The sequence below is a fragment of the Populus alba genome, chromosome 2 (assembly GCF_005239225.2).
Source record: "Populus alba chromosome 2, ASM523922v2, whole genome shotgun sequence".
NCBI lineage: Eukaryota > Viridiplantae > Streptophyta > Magnoliopsida > Malpighiales > Salicaceae > Populus > Populus alba.
The window spans coordinates 12,913,375-12,936,106 of NC_133285.1; the positions used below are offsets into that span (position 1 = coordinate 12,913,375).

A 22,732-nucleotide genomic window follows, 5' to 3' on the forward strand; every position below is an offset into this window, starting at 1 on the left:
TAGAGCCTCTGTCGCTTAAGAAACCTAACCTTCTTCCTCTACAAAACGGCGTCTCTTCATCCATCCCAATTCCCAACTAGGCAGGCGTGTATAACTTTGAGTGGAGATTTTACAAGCACCGCCGCTGTTACCCGAACTAATCTAGCATTTGGAAATACAAAGCCATGAAGATGATGGAGAAGAAGAGAAAATCGAGAGACGGTAAGAAACATGAGAGACCACAAAAATTTACCAGAAAGTCCAAATTCAGCAAAAAATACGGCAAGATTGAGGACGAGAAAAGGCGGACCGGTCCACGCTTACCTCAATCTCTTAGGAAAGAGCTCGATCGAATCAACCCTAATGACCAGTCCTGCAGTGAAGAAGATGAAGGTATTAACGGCGACGTTTATGAATACGAGGAAAGAGTGCCTGAAGAGGAATCAAAGAAGAACCGCCGCTTCGATTCCGTTGAGAATTACGAGTATAAGTTACCTGAGGATTTTAAGGTTTCTAGCTCTCCCCCTATATATATATATATATATATATATTCATAGCATAGCTTGTCTAAAAATTATTTTCTGTTTAATTAACAGCTAGTTCGACTGCTGGATTTTACTTTTACTGATTGACTGTGTTTTTTTTTTTTGCTCTACTCATTTTGCTATAATGATGGCTTTTTTTATCTACTTACATTGGTTTTCTTAGATGGTATCTCAAATATTTTTTCAATTAATGTAGGATGAGAATGTTGAATCGGATGACGACGATTATGACTTTGATGGTGGCGAAAATAAGATTGCTGACCATAAGGGTAAAAAGGGAGACCTAGATCAACTTGGTGATGATGTTGAAGATGAAGATGATGAACGGCATCTGAGGATGTTGCAAGGAATCACTGGAATGCCAAGTCAGGCCTTTCAAGGTATCACTTCCATCTCAAGATTAGTAGGGTACATGATATTCTTTTCATGTACAATGCATGCTTGTTTACCAATGAAGTTAGGGTACTTGAAGCTGAAATGTGTGTAAGCATCTTTTACATCTAAACATGTTCAGAGATGCAGACATGAATTATGTAGAGGGGATACCATTTGAGAGGAAAACATTCTTCATGCTCATGTAATTATTTTTTGGGTTCCAGTTGTGTTTGAGTAGGTGTCTTGTTTTTACATCCATTTATGGATTCTTATTGTGTTGTATATTTGGAATATAAACTTAGTCAAGGTTAGAGCATTACTATTTTCACCTCATATATTTGCCTTCATAAAATATCTGCTTGCTGCTTTTGTTGTTTTAGTAATTAGAGGTTTGAATGGCCCCGAATCTTATGTTGTTCCCAGGCCGGAAGAAAAACAAAGTTGTTGTATCCGAGGGATATCCAGAGTCTGAATATAATCCTACTCGTGATGTTCTGGATGGTGATGGCCGCATTGCTATTGAAGACCTTCTTGAAAGCATTCAAGGAAAACCTGGTTATAGAGAGCTTCGAAATATAACTCGTCATGTGGAGAAAAAAGGAAAGCTTCTTCAAGCTCCACTTCCCAAGGAGGATCGAGACAGGTTAGAAAGGAATGCTGCTTATGAACAATCAAAGAAAGATATTACAAGATGGGAGCCTTTGGTCAAGAGGAATAGGGAGGCACCTACCATTATTTTTGATAAAGATACAGATTCAGGGTTTTCAACTGTAGGGGCAATAGCGTCCGAATTTGAGCCTAGAACTGAGTTTGAGAAGAAAATGTCTTCATTAGTGAATGATGACAAGGTTATGGCAGCTCATAAAGAAGATGGCTCTAGGCTTCTTGAATTAAATAAGGTATGGAGGCCATAAATGTTCTTTGCTTGATTCAATTTAATGTCTTAATATTTTCTATATGCAGTTCACCTATGCTCCTGTGTTCTTTCTGTTAACCATATTTTTGCAGTTTTCTTGCCATTTTTTGATTCACATGTTTCTGACTCAGGTTGATCTTCTCTATGTCTTTAAAAGCAAACATACAATACTTTAAATATGTTATTTATTTGGTTGAGTATTTTTTCCCAATCAGCAAAGAGATTCTCAAGATAACAGTTGCATATGAGAACAGTAGGGGAAAAAAGAGGTGGTGCTCAGAGTAGGGGTTGGGTGATCTGGACAATTTTTGTTTAATTTTTAGCTTTGAGAAATCGGTTGTCATAGTTTTGGTGCCTGGTGCCTGAAATTTTTTTGTCTTATCAGGCTTAATTGTATGCATATTGATGCATGATTTGCAGTTTTTCTTTATGTTATTGCAAAATTGATATTTTTCATGATGCTTGGAAGATATCCCTTGAAGATTACGTAAACAGTCGAAATCATATTGCAAAAATGCGGAGCCTTCTTTTCCGCCATGAGGTGAAGATGAAACGCGTCAAGAAGATAAAATCAAAAACATACCATCGGTTGTTGAAGAAAGAAAGATTGAAAGGATCTGTAGGAATGCCGATGGATGCAGAAGAAGCCAAAGAACTGGCAATGAAGCAAGAGTTCAAACGTGCAGAGGTGATTGATCATTTTCTATATATTTAATAAATACATTCAGAAAATCAAACTGTTTATGTCCTGAAACTCTTATCATGATTAATGAAACTATAAAAAAATTTATAGTTACCATTGAAATAATTAAAAAACTATCCAAATTTCGATAGTTTTCAAAAAAATTCTGAAAAACAAATTCCTCATGTCTCTAAAATTTTAAAGATAATTAATGAAACTCAAATGCTCACTCTTATCCTTGCACATTTGATGCAGGAACGCATGACCTTAAGGCACAAAAACCAATCAAAATGGGCACAACGTATTGTTAAGCGTGGTTTGGATGCCCAAGATGAAGGTACTCGAGCTGCTATGGCTGAACAACTCCATCAGCACGCTCTTTTGACCAGGAAAATGAACTCGATGAAGGACAGTAGCAGCAGTGATGACAGCAGCGACGAAGAAGATAGCGAAAATGCAGGTGGTTCAGACGAGGACAAGGCACCTAAGTTGCTAGCACAAGCAAGAGAGAAGACAAGACGAGTATTAGAAGAAGATGATGAAGTGCCTGATTCGGGAGTCCTTTCTTTACCTTTCATGGTAATGTCTGCTTTTTATATGCTTCTTTTCTTTAAACTGATGCTTGCCTTCTTACTACCCCCTCCCCTCATGCTCCTCTCTTCCCAGGGAGAAACTTTAACACCTTGCTTGAAAATGATACTCTTCCAGTCATTTGCTTCTTCCCTAAGATTTTTCTATGGATCCTTTAAATAAATTTTCTATCTTTTCTCATTATTTTTCTTTTTAATTTGCTTTGGTATAGAAAAGGGCATTGAAGAAAAAGAAGGAAGCAGCTGATGAAGAAGGTAGGCTTGCTATTCAAGAGTTTGAATCATCATTGATGCAGCTGGAGGATGCAGATGGGGAAAAAATTACAAAAACAGGCAGTGTGAGTGGTCGAAGGGTGTTTGGTGCATCTAAAATGCAGGTTATAGAACCTAAAAATAAGATCAGATCAAGCAGTTATTCCAGTGATAGTGAAGCTGAGTTGGAAGCTGAAGAAGACATTGATGTTGGTTTAGGCAGAACAGATGATGTGCAAAATAATATCGATGTCAATTCTGTTTTGCTTGATGTAGATGCCAACACTCCTCGGGATTCTGTTTTGAAGGTAATGGATTTTGGTTTCTTTCCAGCCTATATTGAAATTTTATCTCGTTTGCTGAGGCTGCAAGCCTGAAAAACATAATTCTTTGCAGATTTCTGAACTTGTTAAAGACCTAGGTCCCAAGACAACATATGAAGTGTCTATGCTTCATTCAGACACATGGAAAAAGGTAATGTTTGCCTTCTTTTTTTAAACTTGTATCTGTTCTTCCATATGGATGGATTGGGTAACCTGAGAATAAACTGCACATAACTAGCAGATGAGCAGCAGTCAAAATGAAGTTGACACCAATGGCAAAAGGTCTCGGAAAGTTGTTGAACCTGTTACCCATAATCGAGATATAGAAATAGAGGTATGACCTCATCTGCTGTACTCTTTTTTATCTTCTTATAATTGGCTGCTTCTTACAATTTTTGTTCTTCTCTGGAACCCTGAAGGAAGTAGAGGAGGATAGTGATGCGGATAGTGAAGGACAGATGCTGGATGGGATTTTGTCTTCAGAGCACAAATCATCTTACAAGCTTCCTTCCCAAGCAGAGCTTATACGTGAAGCTTTTGCAGGGGATGATGTGCAAGAAGAATTTAGCAAAGATAAAGAGGAAATTATGAACGAGGAAAATCCTGAACCTGAAAAACCTGTTCAACTTCCTGGCTGGGGCCAATGGACTCGTGTACAGAAAAAGAAAGGTTTGCCTTCATGGGTTTTGGAAGAGCATGAAAATGCAAAGAGAAAAAGGGATGAGACTCTAAGGAAAAGGAAGGATGCACATCTTAAACATGTTATCATCTCAGAGAAGTTGGATAAAAAGGTTTGTGATGTTTGTTGTATGATTCACCAGGCATCTTTTTCTGCTGTCTCTTGTTGAAAATCACATTGTGATAATGAATATAAAAACCAGTGTCCTTTAAGTTCTGGCTAAGAAGCTTTCAATTGAACGAGAGTATTATTTTGAGATTGTAATATTGATTAAGTTGAAATGCTACTTGTTTAGGAAAAAAAATCATCGTTTGTGAAATGCTGTGAAGATGAAAGACTGTTTTCCTGTTCTTGTATCAAAGTGATTGTTTGCTAGCTTGAGCTTGGGTTGCCCTTTTGTGTTTACCTTGTAGGTCCAAAGATTTTGGTATTTGTTGTGGTAGTTAAATAATCTGTACCCTTTTTGGATTTTGCAGGCAGAAAAATTGCTTACAGGATCACTGCCTTACCCCTTCACATCGAAGGAAGTTTTTGAGCAGAGCATCCGCATGCCTATAGGGCCTGAATTCAATCCTGCAACAGCTGTTAGAGCTCTTAATCGGCCTGAAGTGAGTGATTTTCCCACAAATTCACATTCCTATATTCTTATGATTAACTTTGATTGTTCATTTTTGGATGTGGAAGGTCTTTGTAATATGAAAAATTTGACAAGTCTGGCTAAAATGCATTTATATATATGTTATGCTTTCTCTATATCTCGTGGATGCTCGATTATTTTGCCGCAACTATTCTCTAATCCGGAAGGCATCCCATGCAGGTGGTGAAAAAACAAGGGCTGATTATTAAACCAATCAGATATGAAGATGTGGATTCCCATGAAAGAGGGGAGGAGCATAGAGAAAGTGGACAGAAGCAAAGGATAAATCGGAGCCAAGGCAGAGGAAAGGCAGTAGTGGCAAAGTCATGATGAGGGGAAGAAGACTGACCGCATTTTCAGCTCACGATGCTTTATATAGGGCTAAGATTTTTGCGGTTCCTCTGTCCTGGATTTTGTGTAGAGTTCCTGTATTTGCCAATTTTTGGGATGCATTAAGTTTCGATATTTTTTAATTTGAGGCAGCTCGAGGTGGCTCTTTTTTGGGGCATTAAATTAAGAGATCAGGCAAGTCAAGTTTTACTTGGTAATATTTGTGACATGAGCCCCGTAATCCGGCAGCGCGTCAATCAACCCTAATGCTCGTTGTTTAATATTTATACAAGGCATGTTTTTTTCGTTTGTTAATAAAGAAAATAACTCCAGTATTACATCTATGTTAATGGTAATGACTGTATAAAATTACCGCCTTACCAGACATTAAAAAAACAAGAAAGGAAAGAAAACGTCACACGAGCTGTTACTTTCACTCTTAGGCTACGCTGGAGAGAACACCAAACCTCTATTGGCTTTCCCATCTCCGACGACCACCGCTCTTTCAACCTGTCTCCCTCATCCAACCCAGCGAGAGTGGATGCCTCTTACACTCTTCATTTTTGGACTTTTCTTTCCTTTACCCTTGCTAATTCCGAAAGATAAAATACAAAGCTGAGTTGGATTAGGTCTGCAAATGCTAATAATGTATTGTCGAACGAAAATTTATGTAGTGAAAGTTGAATAAACTTCGTGCTTTCTCGTTGTTTTTAGCTTACAGCCCTGCACATCTTTAACAGATTGGCACTTGGGATTTCATATTTTTCTGGTATCTCTAAACCCTCTCTTCCTACGTTTATGTTCACCTCTCACAGAACAGTCAATGCTAAAACCATGCTTTTATTCCTTCTGTTCTATCCTATTTGCTTATTAATGAAAATGGTTGGATGATGATAGCAATACTGGCAATGATCAGTTAATGGCTTGATTTCTCTTTCTTGTCTTGCATTCTTCTTTTATCTTTGCATTCCGTCCTGCACTCCTTTTTTAATTTCAATCATTTTTAATCCAAGTTGAGCCTTTATGTGCAAAAATGAATTGCTTAGAAGAAGAAAAAGAAAAGGCATACATGCGTCGATAAGAAGGATTCGAGCTATCTTCAAGCCAAAACAAACAGATTTGTTCTAATCCACCCCTTTGGAATTCATTCTTCTGACACGTTTAACTCTTTCAAAAAAAAATTCTGCAGGATTTACTTATTAAGTACGTTCATATGCGTGTTGCTGAATCAATTCTTTTTGCTGGGAAAGCCATCAATCAGGGTTCTCTGGAATCCAAGCCCAGCATTTCAGTTGAAGGATCCTGTAGGCTGTATATAATCAGCAGATACCAAAAGTTTCTCAAAAATCAAGGATCAACAGGACACTTCCCCTATCTGAAAGAGTCTTTTGAAGATTCAAACTTGATTGGAGAAGAATTACTTCCACAGTCTGAGGAAGATTGAAAATATGGTACAGGATTTGAAAGGTCCACTTCCTCAATTTGTATCATCATAGATTCCATCTTGGGCCGCCCTTTTCTTGATACATAACTATAGTGGGTGACATTAATAGCTCTGTATTGTATTTAATTCATTTTGCCAAATTCTTTTATATATGTAGATAGAATAGACCTTTTACACTTCGTTGAACTATAATCCATAGCAAAGTGTGTACACTGAATTTCACAAAAGATCATTTGAATGTGCTGTTGACTCTATCCATATGCTATTTCCGCAACCCTTCTTTTCTTTTTTTTTTTTTTGAAGTCTGTAAGAGCACCTGATTCACCTGTCTTCTCTTGACTCTTGAAGCTTGTGGCTATGCATACTGCCTTGAATGGCCATCCGAAGGCACTTCAAGAATATTTCCTTTTAGCAAAAAGAGATTTTTTCAACTAATCCTATTAGGTGGTGGTTCTTTGCCACCTGGCTTGAACTAACAAGTAACCATCCGTCGGAAGTGAGACAAATTAGTAGCCGGCTTTGTCCGAGATGTGGGTTTGTTTCCGTTCACATAGCTTCCTTCCTCGCTTTTGGTGCTTGTGATTGATAGCTCCATCTCGTGCTTATGATCTTGACTCGTCAAGGATTCACTAAGCTGTATTAAGCTTGTACTTTGTAGAGATTGTCCCGTCCATAAGTGTCATTGCCAAATTGAGGACTTGTTCGTAAATGAATGGTTCGCATCTGCCAAGTGAATTATGACATGGGTTAGGTGCGGAGTGCTTGACAAATTTGAATACTTTAATGGGAACTTTCCCATCTAAATTGACCAACAAAAACCGATAAATCTTTGGATAAAATATGTATTTCTTATAATCTACAAAAAATTCTAGTTTGACCCCTGAAGTCGAAGAATTTTCTGTATTCAACCTTGAAATCTAAAAATAGGTATCTGAATTTTTATTAATCACCGCAAAGCCTTGTGTATTAAAATAAAATGTATTTAATTTATATAATTTTCTTGTGTCTGTTTTAAAAGTAATTTCAAATAACCATGAAGGCATGCCTGATTTTTAATAAAGCTCATGCAATGGATTTTATTTTGCGCTGTAAACCATGCACGCATCAATGCATACAGGGAAATGAGGGCATCATTTTACCAAAACTCTCACTTCATTTCCAGATTTCCTCTCATTGCTCCCTCGCATGCTGAAAAACCAAGAAGAAACCTCGATGTGAAATGAAAAATGAAATTTATTTAGTTGTTCTTCATTCAATTACACCCAAGACTGCAATAACCATACACCGGATGCGATCTTCTCCTTCCCGGATCCCAGAAATCAGTGCTCTTTGCTTTTATTCAGTTGCAGGACTATGCAATGCAGCTTCTCCCTGGATCTCTCTCCATCCCAAAATGCTTTCATGTAGTTCGAATCCTCTCTATATACAGAAAGGGAGACGTGCGACTTGGACTGGAGGTCCTAAGAAACTTGGGAACACTTTATTACATAAACCTTCTGTTTTCGTTAACACGTTCTGAAGAACTGCTAAAAATATGGTGAAGTAGAAGAGCCAAAAAAAAGAGAGAGGAAAGGATGTTGATGTAATGCAGTTCTTTGTTTAAATTTAGAGCTCCTCGAACCCTTCTTCATCCCCTTCCTCCTCAACCCTTTGTAATTCTCTCCTCCAAAATTCCATCTGACAGGAGAAAAAAGGCAAATACATCAGATAATGGCATCTGCAATCTTGAAGCTTCTGGCATTTATGATCTAGCCATCAATTTCCCATGATAAAGAATAACACTCGTGGTTTGAGAAATATTTAAACAACTCCATGCAATAAAAACCTTTAACAACAGATTAAAGAACTGCATAAGAAATATTTGAGATCAAATAATTTGACAATTGCTAGCCCTCAAAATACCAAGTCACAGTTACACATGCTTAACATGGATATACCTAAAATTCCAAATAACGGTCACTCTTTGAGAATTTCACATCAACAGATAAAACATTAGGAGAAGACATTTTTTTATAATTAACCCCCCTCCCTTATCAAGCAACCCACAAATCAAAAAATAAGTGCTTTATATTCACACCTGATCATCTGAAAATTGCAATTGTTCTGCGACAAATAATATATTCTTGTATTCTCCTGGTGATACTTCCTTTCCTAAACTCTTAGCAACTTCATCATAGCCAATCATGTCCACTCGGAAGCCATTGCTCATGAAGAGCTTGTTCATCCATTCCTCTGCGCTGGGCTGTGCAAGAGGCCAGACAACAGGATAGGGCCTTGCTTATTGAGAGAAGGTAAAAGAAAAGAAAAGAAAAGGTAGTTTTGAAGTCTGAATCTGACCTTGATGCCAATTTCAGTTTCTGCCAACCATGCAGGCAGTTCCCCCAAGAACAAGCATCCACTCATGGCCAAACTACTGGCAACCAACAAAATTTCTTTGAAATTTGCCAAAGTCATAACAGGCAGTCCCTGTAAACCCATATAATAGCAGTATTTCCCTCGTTAAGGAAACAAATTACATATGCTTTAACAACTTCCTCGCAAAATAACAAAGTCAAATGGTTTTATGCAACATTGGAATCCTCATAAAAAAAAAATAGAAGCCTCAATCACCTGGATGACCCATATACTAGGCTGATTACCATTAAAGCCTTTTGCAAGCAGACTGTGATGTATATCAGAGGACTCCAAAGGAACATGCAGGAACAAGCAATTTCTTGGAATTTTGGCCCCAACACCTAGCATCTTCAAGAAGATAGTGTCAAGCATTTGTACTGCTTACCTAACTAATTCAAATTTATAAATCCATGTAGAAGAACCACATTTTTAATTTTGACGAGTATAGGTTTGCAGATGGAGTTAATGTCAATACTCCTCAAACTTCTTATGAAATCCTGAAACATGAAAACCTTTTCACCCAAATGAATGTAACCTAATTGTAATATTTAGAATAATCAATTTATCTGTGGATCCACACTCAAAACGCAGGCATGATCAACATGTCAAATCTAATCATCCCTAGCAGCAACTTTATGGTCGAGTGATGTATCAAGACACTGGCATGGTTGTAAATTTATTGAATTAGTGATATACCAATCACCTTGAAGCTTTTCAGCTGACTTTTTAAATATCCTTTCTGAGGATATGTCAAATATTACAGTTGAAGTTGGCCAGTTAAGCCTATATGGCCGAGTGTCCATCCCGTCTGTTAACAAAACAACCTGCAGGGTACAGATGGAAAACAATAAATTACTTCAAAATGGTGCAAAATGTTCAATGTAGCCTGAATTTGGTAGGCAAAGTACCTGCTTGAGTCCATCAATATGGTTCACTGTGCGAAGTAACTTATCATCAATGAATTTAGTCGCAAGGCAATACTGGTGTGAGCACTTCTTCAAATCCATCTGTACATCGGGATGAACAAAGCAACCAGCATATGGATCCACGAAAAGAGGCTCTGCAATGCAAGAATCAATGCAAATTACATTCCAGCCAGCTAATACACAAACCTTGTACAACATCAAAATGCCACAGGAAGATTGAAATGTTAACCTGGAAAAGCAACAAGAAGCTCTGTTTATATTCACTCATCTGGTGAGTGAAAGGGACAACCTAAGAAGATTACTTCTTTCAGAACAAAGAAAAAATGACAGTAAAGTTTTATCAGACAAAAACACATTTTGAAAGGTTTTAATTTAGCAACTATCAAACAATAAAATGGCCGGCCCAAATAAGCTATTTGCAAGTGATTGATGTCCTAAAATCTAGTATGTCCAAGGAACAAGTTATTTAATGTTTGGATACTGGTTAATCAAATATTCATATCATTATTTCCTTTTCCTTGGCCCAATAAATATAAAATTGTTGGTAAAAGTCTTGATACCTGCAAGACAATCCTTATTGGTGGGACTTAAAAGACCCTTCGAGGATACAGTCAGTAATTTTAAGTGGACCGAGCTCATCCCCCTAGCTGAACCCAAGGGAGTTAGGCTCGTCTCTTGGCTGTGCCCAAGGGAGTTAGGCGTTTCCCTTGGCACTTGGACACGGCCAAAGCAAGTGCCCAACTCTCGTGGACATGGCCAAGAAAAGAGCTTAGCTCCCTTAGATTCAGCTAAGAGGAAGACCTCCGTCCCTATGGATACAATTAAGAGAAAGAGCTTAGTCTCCATAGGCTCAGCTATATTTTTGTATCCTACTTCCACTACACCTCTAGGTGTATAAAAATGTTCTAAGGACTTTTCATATTTATCATTCATTAATGCATATTTAAGAGATATTTATTATCCCTCATTAAATGTTATCAAGACAAAATAACACTTCAGCCTCTCATCTCTATAAAAGGACAAGACTCGAGTGTTATAAATACCTCATGAATTCTTCAAGGTCCAAATTTACCTTTTCTTCTCTCCAAACTTATATAGCTTAGTCTTTAGAGCATTAATCACACAAAAATAAGAACAAACATTCTTGTTCTTGGAATTTAAGGCTCTTTCTTTCATCTATTACCATTCTCATTTAAATTTATTGACTTTATCTTCAGAGGATTTTTAAATCCTACCGGTTGAGACTATTTTGCAGGTATCAAAACTTCTACCAGCAATTTTATACTCATGGGCTAAAAGAGAAGGAAATATTAATGTGAACATATGATTAACCACTATCCATACACCTCATTCCTTAGCATGTTAAATTTTGGGACATCATCAGCAAGTAATGCTAATTTAACTATCCACATCAATGCTTAGCCAACAGACCAATACTCATGCCTCAAAGGCACGAATGTTTTCATGTTCTAAGGTTCAAGTTCCCACCCCGCCCCTCAATCACAGCTAACAGCAAACCACTAATGCGTGCTGGTTTGGCAGAAAAGGATAAATCATAATGCCAAAAACTGGGGATTAAAATACAGCTTGTAATTCTCCATGTAACAAAAAAGACAGGTACCCAAATTTTGCATTAGACCGGTATCAACATATAACATTGTATGCGTTATATAGTATTAGAAAAAAGAACTTATGAGCTTGTTTGCACGGATTTGACTTCATGAAGCCATTATCTCAATTTCTTATCTAACTGTTCGACAAAATGGCCGACAGAAAAAGAACTCAGCGTCAGATAACTAATAAAGAGAAGAGGTTTGCCTGGTCGATGCATTTCCTGGAAACGAAGTGAAGCAGCACTAGTGGCGGCTTGGAGTAATGGGTCATTTTCAGCGTTGAGTTTGGCTCTCAACCAGCTATTTTTCTTTGATTTTGAAGCGTAGAACAGAGAAGGGCTCACGATAGGAGTAGCCGCAGGTGAACGCACAAAGCCCAACAACCCTTCCATATGTAAGATAATATTTATTTAGTAGTTTGATGCTCAAAGATTGGATTGCCCATAAGAGGTTTCACAGGCTACCCTTCATTGCTCCCTGAATGCAAAGAAATACAACGGGTTAAGTTAAGGGTAGATTGCGTGGCTAGAGCAAGACAGATGACACGACCCGTACAGAATTAGAAGCGGCGGCGTTTGAGTTTGTAGTTTCTCCTTTGTAACGTCGTCTAACGACACTCGAGAAAACTAGATTAGCTAGCTCGCACTGTATTGCCGGTCAAATTTTTATTGTATAAAAAATATTAAAAAAAAAAAAATCTAAAAGTATTGAATTTGGTTATAACACAAACCCAAAAAAATTGAGATAGGATGTCGGACTCTTTACTCTTAAAACTTGATGTCGGACCAAGAAGAATTGTATCCTAACACCATATCCATTAGCCTTGGATTCGAACATCGAATTCAAGAGAATTGTATCCAAATACAAGACCCATTACCCTAAGATCCAAAAACAAGACTTAAAAGAATTGGGTCCTAAAGCAGGACCCTTTAGCTTGGGGTCCTAACAACGAACCCAAGAGAATTTGGTCATTAGCCCTGGGTCCTAATAACAAACCCAAGCGAATTAAATCCTGATGCCGGACTTATTAGCCTTGGATCTAGATGTAGACCTAAGAGAATTGTGTTATGATGACGAACCAATTAGTCTTGAAACCTGACACCAGACCCAAAAGAATTGGATCCTAACACCGAATTTATTATCCTCAGTCCGAACTCGGACACATTACCTATGGGTCTGGACACTAGACCCAACAATCTTGGGTCTGGATGCCGTATCCAAGAGCATTGGATTAGGCGGGATTGTAAGAACCAAGTAATTTTGGTTTGCGCCCTGACACATGCAAGCAACTTGGGTTAGTTGCCCATTTCCAGTCATAATTTTCTTGGGTTTGGAAGGGGATGTCTGACCCAAGTTAATTATAATAATATAATAATAATAACTAATTTTACCCTTAAAATCAAATCTATTTTTTTATAGTACTAATATTTATTTTAATTTTAATAATATTAATGAATTGAACAATATTTATAATAATAATAATAATATTTAATTTGTCTGTCCAAGCTCTTATATTTTTTAATATTTTAAAAAAAATTATGGTTTTTTTTTTATGGTAATAATGACTTTTTAAAATTTCTAATGATAATAATAATAAAAATAGTAGTAGTAGTAGTAGTAGTAGTAATAATTCTTAATTTTCCTTTCAAATCAAATATATTATTGTTTTTCAATATTAATAATATTTTTTACAAATTTATTAATTATTATATTAATAATATTAGTTATAATCAAAATAATAATATTTATAATAAAAATAATGATACTTGTTAATATTAATAATATTAATTATAATAAAAATCATAATATTTATAACACAAATAATATTCTTTTTAATATTAATACTTTTAATTATAATAAAAATAATAATATTTAGAATACAATTAATAATATTATGAAACTTGTCAAACCCAAATTTTTAAAGTAATAATCTTTTTTTTTAAAAAATATTAATGATAACAACAACAACAATAACTATTATTTTTTTTTTATATACTTTTCTTCTTTGCAAGGTCTGCAGACCCAGCTACACGGGTCTGTAACCCCTCGAGGGGTTTATATACCCTAGGCACAGGTCAGAAGAGACCCAAGTGTGTATGTCTATAGACCCTAGATGTGCGAACCTGTAGACCCACTTGCCTAGGTCTGCAACTAGGCGAGAGGGTTTGGCCCTAGCACCCAGGGCATGACAATCCCAATGCCAGATGTCAGCAGTTTAGGACTTGCAACCCCATCATGCCTTACTAAAATTTGCACTATTGTTTTCTCTCAAACCATTATTTTAATGTCAAATACATCTAAATGAAAAAGACAACCCCACCCTCCCCCTGCAATCTTTGCAACTCTATGTGGCAAGGATAACTCTGCCATTACACTGCTCCAATCCACAATGTTTTGTGTATAGGTAAACGGTAACAGGGGCACCCCATCATGCCCCATCAAATTTTGCATTGATTTCTTTTCTCTCAAATCATCCTTTCAATTCCAAATGCATCCCAATAAAAAGACAACCTCACTCTCCCTTGCAGTTTTTGCAACTTTATATGGTAAGGACAACTTTGTCATTGCATTACTCCAATTCATAGTGCTTTGTGTCTAGGTAAACAATAACAAATACATTGAACTCTTTTAGTATATTATATAATAATGATCGAAAATGATTCCAAATATCCCGATTGTTATCCTAACAAATTAGACTAGACCATTACTATTATGATTATTTTTTAAAAATTAGCACGATTTAATTATTATTTTTTGCAAATTAACACTTAAAAAAATTTGATGAATGATTTGTATGGATGTCAATTGTAGAACATGAATTCAAGTTTGTTCTTACTAAAAATATTATGAAATGAATTATGATAAGTAGAGAAAAAATAAATAAAAAAAGGTTTGATTATGGTATTACTAATATCATTAAAAAACTTTTAATGAGACAAATATAAAAAAAAAAATCATCAATGATGAATAAAGCAGGCTATATTTATTGTAAAAAATAAGTGAACCACCTACAATCTTTAAATGGCAAATGTGACTCGCTTTGATCATTATTAGTGACTTTTTTTTTGTGTTGATTTTTTTTTATTGAGATTTTGATTGTATCAATAATTTTTTAATCAAAGCTTTAATATGTCTCTTGAATCTCTTTTTTATTTTATTTTTCTTTTCTTTCTTCGTCATAATTTATTCAATTTATTTCATAATATTTTAAAAAATGTTATGTTTTTAAATAACGACATGGATACATATTGTGTTTTCCAATCACGATATATAAAAATTATATTATTTCACTAAATTGTTTTTAAAACTTTATTATTTTACCTATTTTTTTAAAAAAAAAATATTGTGCTAAGAAACAAAAATAACCTAAAATTACTAAGTTTCATGAGAATTTTTCAGTTCCTCTTGTTAACTACTAATTATATATATGCACCACTCCAAGTTACAAGAAAGGATCTGTTTGTTACACGATTGAAAACTTCAACATCTACAACTGCAAAATTGAATTGAATCTTTTGTCGTTGTTGTCTAAAAAATTATTATTTATCACATATAGAATAATTTATCATTCTTTTTATAAATTTTTTTAATCTTTACACAATCCAGATGAATTGCCCCACACTAGGAGAGTTAACTCAATGAATTCATGGTCTTCAAACTTCATTCTTAACCTAATAGATAAATCGCCCCACACTAGGTGAATTAATAATTCCTTATCAAGCCAAAGGGCATGACATGACACTTGTTGCTTGTTCAAATACTCAATAAATTGTTAGGCGGATTCATCAGGTAATGATACTGTTGGCCGTGTATGTTCAGAAATACTAATTTTTTTCTTCAATTTGAAAGAATTGTGAATGAAATATAAGCTGTTAATTATTGACAATCTTATATAGAATTGGGTGGCAAATTCATATACCGAACATAGGTTGCCTCACTTAGTGAATTATTAAATAAATCTAGTCTGGCATAATCATCAACATCAATGTATTCTGCAACAAGTTTACCTCTCAATGTTCCGTGATGGATTGACTATGTTTTCCAGAGAATGTGGTGAATTTAGGACAACGAAGCCATGAGGAAACGGGTATGCTTGGTTTGATCCATTATAGATATGGCTTTTTTTTTATTGTTAACCATTGTTAAAAGGGTGATCTAGGCTTAATTGTTCCTACAAAAGCTGGCTCCTCAACCTGTAATTAAAGATTAAAAATCTTGTCAGTAGCTCCCATGTTGTTGAGTGAACCCTAGTGGTTCCTCGTTTTAGTTTGCAAATAACATATATAATTTCTTGATTAGGAATAAACTCATCGGATAAAGAGCAACCTTGTGATCATTCCTCGTTAATTTGCAGCTCAGGATTAGATTCTTGTGCATAGGGTAACCTGGTGGTAGAGCCACCATTCGGGGTTACAGGCGAGGTGTCATCATTGGTTTATTATTCAGAGTAATTTTCTCATATGAGCGATACACCCTCTCCTCGTTTCCATGAGATGTGCTCTCATCTTATTGTGTATGGTCATCCCGACAAATGGATCTCACTTGTAGAGATAAAAATGACATGTTCTATACTGGGGTTGTGAAGGTATTGTCTAGATTTGCATGGAAGCACCTGTTGTCCAAGCAAACCATGCATGACCTGTAAGGAATTTGAGAATCTAGTTAGAAGCGATGATGTTGGTATTGGCAATTTCTTGACTTCCACAAAACATAGCGACTGTATGGCTTCATTGCTGGCTTGCATCTCACTTGTTTCAGCTATGCATTGGTATCAGTCACCTTGTCGGTGAGATCATCAATGGCCGACTAGCTATAATATTCATTATTCGCTCAGCCTGAGTATTGTCGTCTCGGCTATCTTCAGTTTGACTGATATTGCTAGCAGTAGCAGTGGCCATTTTCATGCCTAATGCTTCAATTATATATAGTGGATAAACACCCTATCATTTCGATGCATTCTTTTTTGTTTCACTAAGAATGAATGCATAGGACGATGGAGCTTTGGCGACACTCCATTTTCTAGAGTTTATAGAGCTATGATGGATTTCAAAACTTCGCTTGCTATGCAGAAACAAAGTTTCCTAGCGTATCATCATCTATTATAAATTATGAATATATAATTTGTTTAAGTCCTAGTATTAGCCAAGTATTTCTAAAACAATGCGGATAAGATTCCAAATTAATTTTAAACTCGTGCAAAAAATGCACAACAATAATGCATGTTTTAACATCATTTTAATTGAGAATTGAAAAGTTCATACTTGTGTTTAATAAAATAAACTGAAAATAATATTAATTAATAAATTATAAAAAAATTGTTAAAATAACTGAAGCAAAAAGCTAAAAGTATTAGCATATATGCTTTGTAATCAATGATTTATATAATATTGACTTTGTTCATGTAAGATATATATTTTATTATTTATAAAGATATTATTATATTTAATATTCATTTATGTTTAATTAATAAGTCTATAATAAAAATAAAGTCATTTGGACAAAAATATTTTGCAAAAAAAAAAGTTATAAAATATATATTTTTAATCATGTTGTTTATTGAATAAAGACCAAAGGTGAAATTAATATCCGAAAACATTTAATGATTTGAAATAAATATATAAAATTTGATAAAAATTACCAAAAATAATGAATTAATAATTTTTTACACAAATATATAAAAATTATATAAAAAAGTACAAAATAGTTATATATATAATTATTCAAGAAGCAATTATTAATATTACCATAAATGACATTAATATTATTTGAAACTAATTACATAATTTGATAATAATAAAATGCAGAAAGAGAAAAAATTAAAGAATATAGAGTGCATGGGCTAGAAGAATTGGCCCAACGCTTGGTCTACATTAAAACCCAAGCATACCTAGGACTGTATTTTTTATTTTTATTTTCTTATAAAAGATGGATGCCATGTTGTATGTGTCTTTATTATTATTATTTAAATAGACAAATGATTCATTGTCTTATTGAACAAACAATGTGTTGTCTATTTACCATCCTTTTTGGTAACTAAAGTTGTCTTCGAATGTAAAAAAACTAAAACCCAATAGTTTGGATTCTCAAAAACCTTACTAAAAACAATTTTTTATTTTTTGCATAACTGAAAATGAAAACTAGCTCCATTAAATTCTTCTCTGGAAGCCAAATCTATAAACATCAAAATCAAAGTTATTGGTTGCTAGAATATGAAAATCCAAGAGCTTTCTTGCTTTAATTTTCTGGCAACTTTCTCTCTCCTCTCTTAATATCCAGGGACTGAAACGTGAAAAATAAACTTTAAAACCTAAACAAAAAATCCAAAAACATAAGGGGACAAATAAAAAATAAATAATGGTTGAGGGACTAAAGTGTAGGTTTGCATGTATCTTGAACAATACACTTGAAAAAAAGGTTGTTAGTTTTGTCAATGTCAATTTTGATCCTTACTCTATTAATTTTATGTTTGACAATAACTAAAAATTGTTGCATGTAAAATTAACTAATCATTTAATTCGAAAACAATCTCCGAACTCCTGGCACATATGATAACATGCAATCTAAATAGAATATAAAATTCAAGAGCAACAAAAACATAACTTATGAGGACCAAATTGAAAGAATATAAAGTTTAATGATCGAATATTGAAGGGACCAAGAAGGGAAATTTTTCAAGACAACACTACTTCATATAGTGAAATGTGAGAGGATAGATAGTGATATCATAGTATTTCACCACTTTTTTACCATATTTGTTAATATTAATATATTTCTCCATAAACAAGAACACTATATTAACAAATCACTATCTTAGCTATCCTAAGATACATTTACTTCACTTTTTTTTATTTTATTTTCTTCTTTTTTCTGTTAGCTATGCCACCCACCGCCCTCTATTTTTTATATTTTTTTAATGATGAAACATGCCATTATAGTCACAAATTGTGTATGACTTGATAATAAATTATTTATTTTTTATGTTGTTATTTAGAATTTAAAAGGAAATGATGTGAGAGAGAAATTCATTGTAAATATAAATTGTCTACTAAGATATGATAAATGTGAAGACTCAAGGTTAATTGTTAGATGTTTGCTTATATTTGTATTTGTGGCTATGACTTGACTATAACTACAATTATAATTACAAATGGGTTGAAAAAAAATTTCTATTTTATTAAAATCTTCAAAAAATAACAATTATTATCTTTGAGTTTTCTAACATGCAAGTTCAAACTATACAAACCCTATTAGTAAGATATTATTTGTTAATAAGATGCAACTTGCCATTGCATCTCATTAAAAGCATGACAAAGAGACCTTTTATTTTTTAATTAGATTTTTTTAAAATTAAATTTTTTTTGTATTTTTAGATTGTTTTGATGTGTTAATATCAAAATATTTTTTTTTTAAAAAATATTATTTTGATATATTTGTGAGTTGAAAACACTTTAAAATACAATATATATCTTACTCCAAATAGACATTTAATTTTGAATTTGGATTTTTTTTAAAAAAATTATTTTTTGTAGTGTTTTTTTATTGTTTAGATGTGCTAGTGTTAAAATAAATTTTTTTTAAATAAAAATATTATTTTATATATTTCTAAGAAAAAAACACTTTAAAACATAACATCAACCTTACTCTAAAATAGACATTTAAAACACACATTACTCTAAAAGATGTGGGTTTTTTCATTATACAAGCTTTACTGTTCATCCTCTTATACATTATTTTAGATGGGTTATGTAAGATTTTATGTTTTTTTTTCAATTTGATCTTCAAGTTTTTTTAGCAATTCAGTCCTAATTGAAGACTAATTGATTTTAACTTCGTATGACAATATAAAATTAAAAGAAAATGGACTAAAATAAAAAAAAATCAAACATGGATGGTATGCTAGTTTCACAAGAGATACATTTGGTCCTTAAACTTTAAAAATTATATAAATTATACAATTAAACTTTAAAAATTATATAAATTATACAATTTCAGTTCCTTAATATTTTTTCAATTCAATTTTGGTATAAAAATTTTATTTTTATTAATTTTAGGTAAATATCTTATATTTCAAGATTAAACATATTAATCTACAGTTATCTCTCGATTTTTCAAATTTTATTTTTATGTATTATTAATGACTTTTATTTATTTATCTACATACACAGTTCTTAATTTATTTTATTACATATATGTTTGAAAATTTTTATTTAAAATTAAATCTTTAAAAAATATAAAAAATACATTAAGAAAACCTATATATATAATTTTTAATAAAAAATAAAAAATATAAATCGGCCCATCGCAACAATAACAAACCAACCAAGAATATAATTACCAAAACACCCTTCGAGATCAGAAGTCCAGCTGGGAATAAAAATAATGGTGAAAATGTTAGGTGAGGAGTGAGGACAGAGGTGGAGGGGAGAGAGAGAGAGAGCTCCTAAAACAACCATACAAATAAGAGCGTTTTGAAACCAAACCATTTTGTAAGGTGACAAGAACACAAAGACAAACCAGACCCAACAGCTTATCTTCTTTCTTTCTCGAAACCAAAATGGATCCCCATCTTCAAAACCTGGAAACCACCACCCCAGAATCCACCTCAGAAGACCAAAACCAACAGCAGCAACTTGCCATTGTCTCTTCATCCCCATTTGCCACTGCTTCTCTTTCTCTTTCTCTTCCCACAATCTTACCCACCCATTTTTTCACACAACCCAAAATCTCTACTCTTTTCTCCTCTCCTCCAACCAAGGCAAAGATACCCACTCAAGCCACCTCTCTAACTCACCTCTCTCTCACTTCTTCCACTTCTTCTCCCAAACTCTCCTTCAAGTCTACCATCTCTGCCAACCCTCTCCATACCCCTCTCACTCTTGGCCCGCGCCGCCCCTCCGACCCCTCCAATGCTGCCGGAACTCGTCGAGCTTGCATCGTTTGGTTTCGCAATGACTTGCGTGTCCATGACAATGAGTGCCTCAACTCTGCCAACAATGACTCTATGTCTGTTTTGCCTGTTTATTGTTTTGACCCGAGAGACTATGGGAAATCTTCCTCTGGATTTGACAAGACTGGGCCTTATCGTGCCAATTTCTTGATTGAATCGGTCTCTGACCTCCGCAAGAACTTGCAGGCTAGAGGGTCTGATCTTGTGGTGAGAGTTGGGAGACCAGAGACTGTATTGGTTGAATTAGCTAAGGCTATTGGAGCTGATGCTGTGTATGCACATAGAGAAGTGTCTCATGATGAGGTTAAGGCCGAGGAGAAGATCGAAGAGCTCATGAAAGATGAGGGAGTTGAGGTTAAGTACTTTTGGGGAAGTACCTTGTATCATTTGGATGATTTGCCTTTCAAGTTGGAAGATATGCCATCGAATTATGGTGGGTTCAAGGAGAAAGTGCAGGGTTTGGAGATTAGGAAGACCATTGAGACTTTGGATCTATTAAAGGGTTTGCCTTCAAGAGGAGATGTGGAGCCCGGGGATATCCCAAATTTATTGGATTTGGGTCTCAACCCAGCTCAGGTTCAGTTAAAACTGTCCTTTGCTATGCTTTTGTGTGCTTTGATTATATTATAGATGTTGTTATTGTTCACTGTTTTTTTTTTTTTTTTTATTATGATCATTCAAATTTCTGTTTTGAAAACTGTAGTTATGATGACGGTTTATTGGTAGGAAGAATGTGAATAGAAATCAGACTTTGACTAGATGGCTAGGATTTAACTTGAAATGAAAAGGTTTTATGTTTTAACAATATGATGTTCAATTATGACTTATGTGAGTGATGGATGGAAACAGCGTTTATTTAGTAGATCAATTTGGCCTTCTAATGCTGTAATCATGTAATCTGAATTGTTGACATCAGGGTACTTGTTGCATCGTTAGCCTGAATACTTGCCAATCCCAGGTTTTCATTTTTAAAAATGGTTAGACTGTGAAAGTGGTTGTCTGTTTGCATTGCTACCTTGTTTGATTACCATTCCTCATGTAAACTGCTTGTCTTGCATATTCCAGAAACCATCTATCCAAAACATAATGCTTTGTGATCTTATTATCATTACTTTTGGCTACACTCATGATGCTGTCCTTAAATAAAAATGCAGGATGGAAAGGCAGCTGCAAATGCTTCCATGGTGGGAGGTGAGACTGAAGCACTACAGAGGCTCAACAAATTTGCAGCTCAGTGTCAAGCACAACCTCCCAAGGGTGGCAGCCATGAAAGCATATATGGTGCAAACTTCTCCTGCAAAATTTCTCCATGGCTCACAATGGGATGCGTCTCTGCCCGTTCCATGTTTGATGAGCTTAAAAAGACTGCTACAAGGTGTGCCCTAAAATTCTTTCTTAATTTCCTCTCCTCTTGAATGTTGCAATATCATTTAGAAAGCATGCGCTCATGAATGATATTATTTTATTGATAGAACAATTTCTGCTGCCTCAAATCACAATAGTGGTGGTAGCAGTTCACCTGGAGCTGGAATGAACTGGTTGATGTTTGAGTTGATGTGGCGGGATTTCTTCAGGTAACTTGAAAAAACATACAAGTTCTATGCGTTGTCATTCCATATTTTGTTGATATCAGTACTTTTTTTTTTTTGGCATTTTATTGGTGTGAACATATCATAAAAATGAGATAAATTATAGGAAAAGCAGGTTTTGCTTCAATTTCTGCGAGGTTGTCTTATTTTTGTTTCTCTTATGGTAGATGTGTAGAGGGCTCCATCAGAGTAAACCATTTTAATCTCTTAAAAACTGCTATGATAACATCTTATATTATTGTTCTTTTGCAGATTCATTACCAAGAAGTACAGTGCTTCAAGGAAACAGCTGGAAGCAACTCCAGCCAAAACTTGTACGGGTGCATTTGCTTAGGCAAGGCATTGTTTTGGTGGTGAAGAGGAAATTTTCCCTGAAATGGGGTTTTATTCCTACCACTGATGAATTTTCCAAAATGGAGCTGCTAGGTGTTGTAGTAGGATATACTGTTTGAAGATAGTTCAACTGTGGTTCTTGCTGCAATAAAGTGGTTGATACTTGAATTGGGACTTC

At 34.6% G+C, this 22,732-nt stretch overlaps 3 protein-coding genes across 4 annotated transcripts; 2 read left to right on the top strand and 1 right to left on the bottom strand.

Annotated features, from left to right (window-relative positions):
• LOC118046803 (uncharacterized protein C57A7.06) lies at positions 1-5,495 on the top strand. Its single transcript, XM_035055848.2, has 11 exons — positions 1-488; positions 721-904; positions 1,323-1,798; positions 2,285-2,503; positions 2,753-3,076; positions 3,300-3,647; positions 3,736-3,813; positions 3,904-3,996; positions 4,082-4,453; positions 4,818-4,949; positions 5,159-5,495. Exons 1-11 carry the CDS (start codon positions 165-167, stop codon positions 5,306-5,308), a joined length of 2,700 nt encoding a protein of 899 aa, XP_034911739.1. The 5' UTR covers positions 1-164; the 3' UTR covers positions 5,309-5,495.
• A 2,472-nt stretch (positions 5,496-7,967) lies between these two features.
• Positions 7,968-12,322, bottom strand: LOC118046802 (O-methyltransferase 1, chloroplastic). Of its 2 annotated transcripts, none has more exons than XM_035055846.2 (7): positions 11,891-12,322; positions 10,055-10,206; positions 9,850-9,970; positions 9,363-9,487; positions 9,090-9,218; positions 8,830-8,994; positions 7,968-8,429 (listed from the first exon to the last, which is right to left on the bottom strand). In XM_035055846.2, exons 1-7 carry the CDS (start codon positions 12,075-12,077, stop codon positions 8,358-8,360), a joined length of 951 nt encoding a protein of 316 aa, XP_034911737.1. In that variant the 5' UTR covers positions 12,078-12,322; the 3' UTR covers positions 7,968-8,357. The 2 variants fall into 2 exon arrangements, with proteins under 2 accessions (XP_034911737.1, XP_034911738.1); XM_035055847.2 differs by lacking the exon at positions 11,891-12,322 and adding an exon at positions 10,302-11,868.
• Positions 12,323-20,083: 7,761 nt separating this feature from the next.
• On the top strand, positions 20,084-22,732 carry LOC118046801 (blue-light photoreceptor PHR2). The gene is made up of 4 exons (XM_035055845.2): positions 20,084-21,208; positions 21,787-22,007; positions 22,105-22,206; positions 22,474-22,732. The coding sequence occupies exons 1-4, from the start codon at positions 20,240-20,242 to the stop codon at positions 22,553-22,555; spliced, it is 1,374 nt and encodes a 457-aa protein (XP_034911736.1). The 5' UTR covers positions 20,084-20,239; the 3' UTR covers positions 22,556-22,732.